Genomic DNA, 10773 nt, shown 5'->3' with positions numbered 1-10773 from the left:
TTATTCTCTGCCTAGAAAAAGAATTTCCATCTCGCACATGCATATCACAGCAACACCATTTCCTTATGTAATCTGTTTTCCAAGTAGCTTGCTTACAATTAGCTACATCAGGATTTATCCATAGCAAATTGTTGATAGCTTTGGCTCAGCCAGATGTAAACTTTAGCATGATTACATGCCTCTCAAAAGAAATCACAAAAAAATGACAAGTGGCTGTTACAGTAAGTTTCTCAAAAAAAAAAAAAAATTACAGTTGCCATACCATGTAGCCCTTCGATTCTGATTTTGTTTACCTTTTACCCTTTCAATATATTCCCCAAAGATAGAATGAGAAAGACATGCTCCAATTACTCTTCAGTAAGCTGTAGTTCCCTGCAAAACTCCTTTGAAGTTGGTAGTAATCAATGCCAGGAAAATTGGTAAAGTCTGGCCCAGTCCCAATGTAGATAAGCTTAAAAAAAAAAAAAAAAAGAAACGAAGGCAAATATAACAGACAAAGAAGCTGCAAATAGAAAAATAGAACAGTATGCTCATTAGAATAACATAACACTTCAGCCAACCATTGTTGCACGACCAGCCCATATCAGTCTCACCAGGTTCACAAACTTTGACAATGATACATTTGGGCAAGAAAGGCAGCAGTACCTACAAGCCAAGGGCCAAGTCCAGAAAGAAGCTGTGCTTTCTGAATTCACAGTGCATAATGTCTTCTAAATTTTTCATGAGTTTGTCCAAATACTGTATTTCCTCTTTTAAGAAAAATATTTAGGAAGCAAATTTTATAAGACTGCTGGAACCACATTCCACTGAAAGAGTTAATTGAAATATTTCCCTCATATTTTGTGGTTACCTCTGAAGAGAAGCCACCCACTTCTAAGGTGAAGTAGGAGCCCCAGAGATGGTGGCAGGCTTGTTCACCACATGTGATGCAGTGGAGGCGAGCGGTGGAGGTTAAGACAGCTGATTACAATTGATACAGTTATAATGAGTTACTGCTGATTAGCTTGAGTCCTCATGACTGACAGCTTTCATTCCTCAACTAAGGAAATTGCAAAGGTAAATTGTTTTCATGATGTGACAATGTTTATGAAAAAATACAACCACTTCTCGTCAGTAATTCCATGACTAAATAAAGTGAGTGTACAAAGTCCGCTGTTTAAAGGTTTTAAGCAATTATTGGCAAACACATAAGTTGAAAACCATAAACATTTATCTAGAGCTGCTAGGCATCATGGTGGCAATTCTAATCTTTTTGTTCTGATCAGTCCAAGAAAACTCATGATTTTTTTCCCCTAGTGATTTTACTGTAAAGATTTTATGAGCCTGTGAAAGGAATTGCAGGAAGACTGGACATTTTTCTCAGTAGCTATTTGAGTTTGTTTCTCTGCTGACTGCAGAGGAGCTGAGCTATCAGCATGATGGAGAGCGTTTTATAGGGATCAGTCTCTGCCTCTGAAGAGTCAGCTGTATGCACTGCAAGTGCCTCTAAACATGCATGGGAAATAGCTATGTATGGACCAGAGTAAAAGCCAAGGCTAAGCTTGCATTGAAGACATTCACATTAATGCCACGCTGTTTGCTTTTCCTGAACAAGATATCACTGTCACATGGCCCTGCACTAACAGAGAAAGGAGACGCAATTCAAGGACTAACAACAGATACTTTTTTTAAAACATTTTCTCTCTTTTTATTTGTTTTTCCTGATGGCTGCTACAAGCAAAGGAGGTATTCAGAAATGTAACTGCACGATAACAAACACAGGCAGCAAACTAAGTTGATGGCATGAAAGGTGTATCTGAGAACACAGAATTGACAGAATCAGAGTCAGATTTTATTCGAGTAGTTTTCAAGATACTCTCAGCAATGATATTGTCATTAGGGAAGAGTTTTACTTTCCCATTCTGACTGTGCTTTGGTTCATGCACGGGTTCCAGGAAAACCACCCGTTTACCTGTGCTGGTCTTCTTCTCGTCGGCTGGCAGGTCTTGCGGCGGTGTGGAATTCAGTATGGATGAGTGGGCACTGCTTTGGTTCAGCTTTCTCTTCCTCCTTTTCGCCTTACATTGGCATGGACAGGGCGTCAGATAGAGATACAGCAGTACTAGAACAATACTGGCTACACAGGCAGCAAGGGTGGTAAAAGCTGTATTAAATGCTTCATGAGCATGGGACCTGTTCACCGTGAAGTTGCTAACATTTATTCTAACCTCTATGGTTTCATTTAATAGCCTTTTCTTATTTATTGCGATGCAGGAATATAGCCCCGAGTCCTCTAGTTGGGCATCTGTTATCTCCAGGCTGCCATTACGAAACACCTTAAAGTTGTCGGTCTCCCTGTCTGGCTCCAGCAACCTATTGTCCGGACTAACCCAAACAAAGTGCGTGCCTGCATCGCTGATCCTGCTGTCACAGTGTACAATCAGCCTGTCACCAACTTGGGCATCGTGAATAAACCCAAACGCTTGGAAAGAGCTGTTGACAGTGCTTTCAGAGCAGTTCAGAAAGTTGTCGTGCAGTAAAAGCAGTTTATTGTAACTTCTTGGGTCTGATCGCAACAAACAGGTGTACTCGTTTTTGAAGTCCACCACTGAATTGAAGTGCCGTTGATACCAGAAGATCAGCATGGAGTACAGCATACAGTCACAATAAAATGGGTTGCCGTGAAGATAAATTCCACTAAGATGTCTGGCCGGCACTGAACTCAGGCGCTGAATAGGCATCGACTGGATGTGATTAAAAGAAACGTCCAGCAACACAAGGTCTGTCAGTTTATGTTTTCCAGTGTACAAGTCCAATGGGAAATGAGAGAGCAAGTTATAGCTTAAGTACAGTTTCTGCAATTTGTACAATCCTCCGAAGGCTGAAGACTCTATCTGTGTTATCTGATTGTTGTACAGCAGGAGAACCTCCAGTGCCCTTAGCTCCTGAAACACGGGGCTGCTCAGTGTCTTCAGGCTGTTGGATGACAAGTCCAGGTACTTCAGATTTGGGGTTGTGGAAAAGCTCCCAGTGATAATGCTGCTAATGCTGTTATGATTGATTATTAAAGTGTTCAGTTTCTCAAACAGTACTGGTACCCATTCAGGCTCCAAAAAACCAATTCTGTTATAACTCAGATCCAGCCTTCTCATACATTTATAAAGATTTCCTGGCACTCGAGAGAGGTTCTTATTGGTGCAACTTACGATATCACTGGCACAGATGCAGGCTGTTGGACACATCCCCGGGCTGCTTCCACAAACGCTCACTGTGAAGACCAAGAGGCATGCCAGTCCTTTGTAGTTCGCTCTAAAAACTCCGAGTTGAGTAGAAATTGTCCGCCAGTTTAAAGACATTGTTACTGTCTCCTAGCTGTCTCCCAGTGCTCCTCGCTACAGATTATATGTGCAGTTAGCTTTGCACTAATCACTGTCAAAAGAGGGACACAGAAGTACAGCATGTTAACATTTACGATTCATACCCTGCCTGATTTCTTATGCATGCCTTTTGAAAAATACAGGGAATTCATCCTTAATGTTTCATATGGTTAATTATAAAATCTAGTTATTCTTAGGTGATGTAAGCTTAACATCGGTTTTATGTAAACATGAAATTCTGCACTTGCATAAATATTCACACTACAGATATGATGTTTTTTCTCTTCAAAAACAATGCAACTGTTTTTCGGTTTTAGACCAAGGAATGCAATTTCTGACAGTTCATTAAAAAAAAAAAAAAAAAATCAGAAATGTTCCTTTTTGAAACATGACTGAGCAATAGCATCTTCTACCTGTTTCCAAACCAACGCAGATGGAAAACTGCTGGTACAGGAAAGAAAAAGCCTCATCCAAAAATGCTATTTTCTTGTCTAGTGGGGAGTAGTTACAACATGTGTTGCTTCCCAATTAGAAAATGTCACACATTTTCAAGCTAAGAATTTTCTCAGACTACTCAGCTTTAAATGTCATACGATTTTATTTTTTTTTTTATTCCAATAACTGATAGTTCAGGTAGCAACCACCTATTTTTAAAGTTATTCAAGATGTCCAATTGGAATATTTTTTATTCGCTACTTCTACCTTTGCCATAATAACTGTTGAGGAAGAAATTTTCAATGCCTGGTGCCTGCCTCAGGAGAAAGTTTTGGGAACTTCCAGTAAGAATGAGTCAGTAATTTCTCAAAACTTAGTAAAGGAAATAAAAACTTGCTCATCCTTAAATAGTAAGACCAAAGCCAGCTGTAGACTCTTCTGAGAATATTTTAGTGACACTAGGGTTTGAAGCAGGGATGTAACATTTGGCAGGGTAGTGATTCCCTAGGGAATCCAAGGGATATGTTTTTTGCCATCTCCAAAGAAAAATGTGCACAAACTTAGCAGCGTAATGAACATTTCCGTTCACTGTTGCTCTCCCTGGATATCTGTTAAGAGTTTGTCAGTAAATTCCCGGGTGAATCCGTATACACTGATTATCCGCACAGGCCAAAGGTGTTATTTGGCTCCCACATATTAACCTCATACTCATTTCTCCAGTCTCACACAGCTGTTGGTACAGTATCTGAGCAAGACAAACCCTGCAACATCTACTCTGCACTGCTGATAACGGCTATGGCCAAGAGCTGGGACACCGCTTGTGGGCAGTGGGGAGGAGGAGAAAGAAGCAACCTCAGACGGAAAGAAGCAGAATAAAAGGAGAAGTTGTATTCTCTGATGATGCAAGATGGATGAAGAAAAGGTGAGTCTTGAGTACAAAAACATTAAAATCAAGACCTAGAGGGTGAGGGACAGCAGGGCAGAGAGGCAGCCAAAGAATGGGAAAGAGAGAAAAAGAGGATTGGAGATGCATAGGGAAGGAAGGGCAAAACCAGGGGAGAAGGCTGCTAATGGAGCATCATCATTGGTACTAATAAATCAACTGAAGATGAGGTAGTTGGATGATGCAGAAGCTAAGGAATATGAGAGTAGAAAAGCAGATGGGGAGGATGAGAAGGACAAGAAGAGAGTTAAACAGAAGAGAGATAAGAGTTTCAGGAGGTGAACCTTAGAACACACTTCTCTGAAGAATTTGCATCTGCCACTTATGAACCTAAGATTATCTGTGCAATTAATTAATATATGTGAAATGCACTGATTTCCACTCTCTCCCGGGTCCTTATTCCCCTCCTCTCTAACCTTCTGCAAGTCTGGCAGGCTACTGTCTTCTCTTCACAAATCTACTCTAAAGTCAAGTGGTAGAGGATGTGCTAAGAATCTAAAGAGCTGAACCTTTTAATGACCCAATAAAAGAAGAAATATGAAGGTAGCGGGATTCACCTTTCACAAGAATTTATATATACATTGGCTTTAAATGTTTGCATTCCCCAAAACTGTATTAAGACAATGGCAAGACTGCCAAGTCAAGTGCCTAAAAATTAAAGTGTCAGAATTTAGGTTTTCTGAGCCACTTTATATTTTTTTATACAGTCCTCAGTAATACAATCATTTTTTTTTCCCAAAAACCTCTCCTCACACTGTGCACAGGTAATGGGGAAGAATAGGGGAAAGAATGGATGATTACATCAAGAGCTCTGTAAATGCCTACACCTGAGAACTGGAGCATATCCTAGCTTCTGTCACAGAATTCCTGTGAGATCAGGCAAATTATGTGACCTGGTGACTGTTAGAAAATAAGGAATATATTACAGTAATTAGCTTGAGACTTAGAAAATAAGGAACCTCTGTGTATTAAATTTGGAAAGAACTGATCTGAAGAAGTGCTGAGAGTCAAAATGCTATGACCCCAGCTGGCATTTCTGACAGTAAGGACTTCTCCTTGCTTCCTTGTCTATAAAAGGGATATAGTAACATGATCTTAGCTATAGGAATATTGTAAAATATATATTAGAATAAAAGCATAGTATCAAGATTAATAACATTTTCTAGGCTTTTAGATCCTACTGAAGTATCTCACTCCATGGGGTTTTCAGTAGGAAGTTAGGAACTCAGACAAATTATTTTTTTAACCAGTTCTAAGCAATTAACTTAGTTGGTTTTGCTGGCTAGCTTGTCTTTTATGGCAACAATTAAAAGATACAAGTTCTTCTAAAGGGTGAGTCCTATCAAAGCGTTACAGAAATGACCATCAGGAAATAATTCTGCACCCCAGCATGGATTTGCATGGCATGCAGTACATAAGGCACAATGGAAACACACCGAGAGATAAAAAAAGTATTTAATACCAGCTCAGTTAGCATATTGCATGAAGCAAGGTATCTGAAAACTGCATACCAGAAGACCACGTGTGCAACAACTGAATTATAAAGCATTCAGAAAATGGGAGACAAATTGCTGTTGCAGAAGTTGCTTTTCCCATTCATGTTTGAAAGCCTGAATTTGCAACCTAGGCAGTCTAATTTTTAATGTACCCGCACTTGCAAAAAGATGAATGGCACTTTCAAAAATCAGCTCCCATGTTGAATATAACTGCGATCCTGGAGATACTCAAAATGTGACATACTAGATCCATGCTCAGTTTTGGAACAGTTACCAAATTTAATACACCAAATAGGCTTACATGTTTGTTTCTGTCCATATCTACAATCATCTCATCAGAAACTCTAAGCTAGTCTGCACCCAAATCCCAAGGGCAGATCAGTGGCTAGTGTAAATCAGCATAATGCCTTTGAGTTCTAAGGAGCAGAAAATTTCTGCAGGGTCTGAAAATTGGGCTGTTCATTTCCAAAGCTTGTTGAAGTTGCCATGTGAGAACTGTTTCAGATAACTTGCCTTGCCTGGTGAGGCGAATCCAAATTACAGACATCATAAACATACCACAAGCCACACAAGGCTATTTTGAGAGCACGCTGACAAGCAGAAACCTTCCTTGCCATGCCCAGCTTACAGTGCAGTGCCTACATTCCCAAAAGGGTGTTTGCCTTTTTGGAGAGCAAGACTGTTGAGTTACAACTTGCTCCTCAACCTGTCTTCCCCAAAACTCTGCTTAAATCACACAAGATGGTCTGCAAATCCAAGCATGCTCAACAAAAATATTTATAACCTATAACCTCATAACCTCATTATAACCTATAAACTCATTTGAACTTATTCAAAACAACTGCATGAACATTTCTGGAATAGTAACGCGTATGTGTTAAGTGTCAAGGAAGAACAAAGTCTATAATCAGCCTTATACTGAAAAAGTGACATTTTATCTCAATAACTTCAGGTCTTAGAAGAGTACTGTTTTACAAATTTCAATATTAGGTATTTTCTCAAGAGAGATATTGCTATTAAATACTATCAGCTAACACATGCCAACAGACTCTGGCTAAGTACTTCACCATTATTTCTGAATGAGCTGGGTAAATAGCTTTTTTGATTTATAGTAAAGTGAAGGGCATGGTTGAGGATTTTGTACTTGAATTCCTTTCAAATAAATAATTTCTCTGTGGTGTTAAAGTGTGACATTTTAAGTTCACTGCCAAAACCACAGTACTCTGAGATGAATCAACTGTGCAGTAATGGTGCACATGCTACTTTACTGTTTGAGAAGAAACACAGAAGAAACATAGGACATATCCTCATATCATAGGGAATATCCTCTGTTGCTCTGTTGTGAGGAGCAATTGACTACAACATATCAGCTCCTAGAGAAGTTGAGGATTTGGGTCTTGTTTTCAATCTTTTCAATGTGTATGGGGTTTATTTTATTTTATTATTTTATTTTTTTTTTATTTTATTTTTAGTAATGAGCACCTGGAGCTGCTTACGGAAAAGAGCAATGCCGGATAACCATCAACATCCTCATCATCAGTTATCACTGCAAGACCAACTAATGGCCTAAACACTCATTTCCACTTTCTCTGGGCTTTCTCCCCCACTAATGCTACATTAAGGATCTCTATACCAGCGTTGTCTTCTACTGTATGTACGTTCAGGCTTATTGCTGTTTCTTCAAGGGAAATCTGCACACCACACTATCTCTTCCAGTTGATTTGAGACTTTGCTAAAAAATCCTTATGTAGGATATATCTTAATTTAAGCAGTGACTTGGACTGGAGATCACGAGTCACCTGAATGCTTTTGCATATGCTACCGTTAGTTTTGTAGTAAGGATAACATCTTCCTGTATGTTGGTGATACAAAAAGTCCTACATCCGTCTGACAGTTTCTGCACAGTGAAAATGCAAATATTTGCACACAACCCCACTGTACTACTGTAGGAATACTGTTGAGCCTCTGGAGAGCTCAAACACTAGAAAATATTAAAGATCTTCATCTGCCTTCCACACACTATTTCTACATCTTCTAGCTCTTTTCCTTGTGCCATGTCTCCTCTGACTCCTGTGTCCTCCAGTATCACCAGCCAACAAGTCACTTGTGCATCTTTGCACCTTCCCATTGACTTCCAAAGCCCACAGAGTTGCTCTCCCTTTCTTGCCAGTCTACATATCAGACAAATCAGGGTTGTATTAGTTAAACATAATAATACATGAAACGAAACTGTGATGGCTCAGGTGTTAACAATTTTTCCTCACAGACCCTCCCTCCCCCCCTTTTTTTTTGGCATAGCATTTGATGAAGATTTCCTCATAAACAGAGAAGAAAAAAAGTGACTGTTAGAACAGGCTTTTATTAATTTATAACAACAATATTATACAAATGTAATTATTAATGCTTCTAATCCTAACTTTATGGACCTTGTTTAAGTACATGACATACCCATTAGTTACAAACATACTAGTGGCATCCTACATAATTAATCTTTTAAAATGTTATGCTTAAAAAGAAGATCTTAATAAACTTCCATTCCTTGGGGGGAGGGGTGGGGGTGCTGAGGGGGAGAATACTGTCAGAGGAAATATCCTCGTAGTGGCCACCCCACTCTGGTCTCCAGGAGTGTTTTTAATCACTCCTGAGCGAGAAAGGCACTCTTTGCATCAAATCTGCATGACAGCTGTACTCAGCATTTCTGACTGAGCAGATCTGGATTACCCAACCATCATAATCCATGAGATTTAGTGACATGATGGATTGGACCGCAGAGACTGTTAGTGAGCTACATCTGGGTGATGTTTTGATACACTGCACTAGATCCCTGAACTGGGCTAAACTGTGCTTGATGCAGGACCTAGCAGTCATGAAAAAAAAAATAGCTCTACATCACCTTTGCAGCAAGCTGATCCTGAGGTCAGTCTGGCAAATGGAGTGGTCTCTCTGGCCAGGACCTGGCCAGGCCTCAATAGTGCTGAATTAGAAATGAATTTGTCCTAGTAACCTTAGCCAGCTAAAACTGTCTTCTCCCATTTATGCCTCACTAAAGACTGAATTTCTCTCAAGACAGATTTATTTATTTTTCTTGCACCCATGATAACTCACTTGGCTTAAAGAAAACTGAGACGCAGATGAGCAACTGGCTGATGTACCACAGTGTCTGAGTTGGACTAATCATCATCAGTCTGTCTATGGCAGTACCCACTAAATGAAGTCAGCACTAACTCTTATCCCTCTTGGGAGAGAATGAGGGAAATATGCATCAGTGAAACAACAAAAGCATCCTATTTGTCATGTTAATTTGTAAATCAAGCTGCACCCTAGCTTAAACCTTGAAAATGACTTCAGTTGCTAAGGAGATTAGCAAATAATTAAGAAAAAAAATGGAATTATAAATGGCAGCGCCTGTCACAGTATCAGTAACCAGTCTCCAAGCAATGCTAGATCTTATGAAAGTTTAGTTGCCCAGCGTAGGATCCTCACCGCCTCCAAAAGCTTCTCTGACGGCCTTAACTTCAGAGAAACCCCTTGCCTACGATGGTGGAGGCTCCTGCCAGTCTCCCGATGGGAACTGCCCGCTGCAGCGCCTAGATCCTTACCGGGGATCGTCGGAGGGCGAAGTTTCGGAAAGCCCGGCGGCCGGGTGGGCTAAACCAGCATCGGTTCGGGAGCACCCTCTTACCCACCCACTCCACCGAGGGATCCGCGACCGCCTTCCCCAGGCAGGCTCGTCCACAGCTGCTTCACTCGGCAACGGAGGTGGGGACCGTGTCTCCCCCGCCCGTTGCCGGGCTGCACTCGCCGCCGGCTTCGGGGGCTTCGCTTGGGCGGGCTCGGGGCGGACTAAGTTCGCCCCGAGCCCGCCCAAGCGAAGCCCCCGAAGCCGGCGGCCCCTTTCAGCCCCGGCTCTTGCCTCTCCGGACCCTGCCCGCCCGCCATACCCCGGCCACCGCGAGGGATGTTTGCTTCGCCACTCCTCCGGGCAGAGTTACCTGGAGCTCCCGGCGGCCGCTTCATGTCCGGGAAACGCGATGCCGGCCCCGCCGCCGCCGCCAGCCCCGGCCCTGCATGCTCCGCTCGGCTGCCGCTGGGTGAAGTTGGGTGCCGCCGAGAGCGCGGCAGCGGCTCCGCTGCGCTCCCCCGCGGGCGCAGGCAGTGCTGGCCCGCTGGCCCCAGGGATGGAGCGGAAGCCCGGAACCTGGTACCGGCAGCGCGTGAGGAGGGAGGGCAAGAGACTCCCGATCACAGCAGCACCGCGGCTTTTATCCTCTCCTGCCTCCGCCCTCCCGGTCGCCCCCGCCGCACAGCGCCGGACCTTACGCCGCTTCCCCCCGAAGCGCTCTCGGGGGCTTCTGCGGCATCGGGACGGAGCCGTCGGTGCCCCGCGGGAGGAACGCACAGTCTGCCCCCGCTCCGCCCCTCGCCTCCCCTGGGGTCCGCGTCCCCGCGCGGGGGAGTGTCCGCTGCTCCGCCCCGCTCAGCTTCGGCTCCGCTCCTCACTGCGCCGCTGCCCCCGCCAAGCCAGGGCAAAACTGCCTCGCAC

General features: G+C 42.8%; 1 protein-coding gene and 1 long non-coding RNA gene across 3 annotated transcripts; one reads left to right on the top strand and one right to left on the bottom strand.

Annotated features, from left to right (window-relative positions):
- Positions 1 to 1662: 1662 nt before the first annotated feature.
- On the bottom strand, positions 1663 to 10425 carry AMIGO2 (adhesion molecule with Ig like domain 2). Of its 2 annotated transcripts, none has more exons than XM_065048596.1 (2): positions 10223 to 10425; positions 1663 to 3408 (listed from the first exon to the last, which is right to left on the bottom strand). In XM_065048596.1, exon 2 carries the CDS (start codon positions 3333 to 3335, stop codon positions 1770 to 1772), a length of 1566 nt encoding a protein of 521 aa, XP_064904668.1. In that variant the 5' UTR covers positions 3336 to 3408; positions 10223 to 10425; the 3' UTR covers positions 1663 to 1769. The 2 variants fall into 2 exon arrangements, with proteins under 2 accessions (XP_064904668.1, XP_005499975.2); XM_005499918.4 differs by lacking the exon at positions 10223 to 10425 and adding an exon at positions 9830 to 10022.
- LOC135578200 (uncharacterized) lies at positions 4403 to 8252 on the top strand. Its single transcript, XR_010469536.1, has 2 exons — positions 4403 to 4713; positions 7703 to 8252. It is a non-coding gene; the product is annotated as an uncharacterized LOC135578200 (long non-coding RNA).
- Positions 10426 to 10773: the final 348 nt, after the last annotated feature.

The sequence above is a fragment of the Columba livia genome, chromosome 1, assembly GCF_036013475.1.
Source record: "Columba livia isolate bColLiv1 breed racing homer chromosome 1, bColLiv1.pat.W.v2, whole genome shotgun sequence".
Lineage (NCBI taxonomy): Eukaryota > Metazoa > Chordata > Aves > Columbiformes > Columbidae > Columba > Columba livia.
Note: the sequence above shows the minus strand (reverse complement) of the source record. Positions and strands in the feature narration are given on the sequence as shown.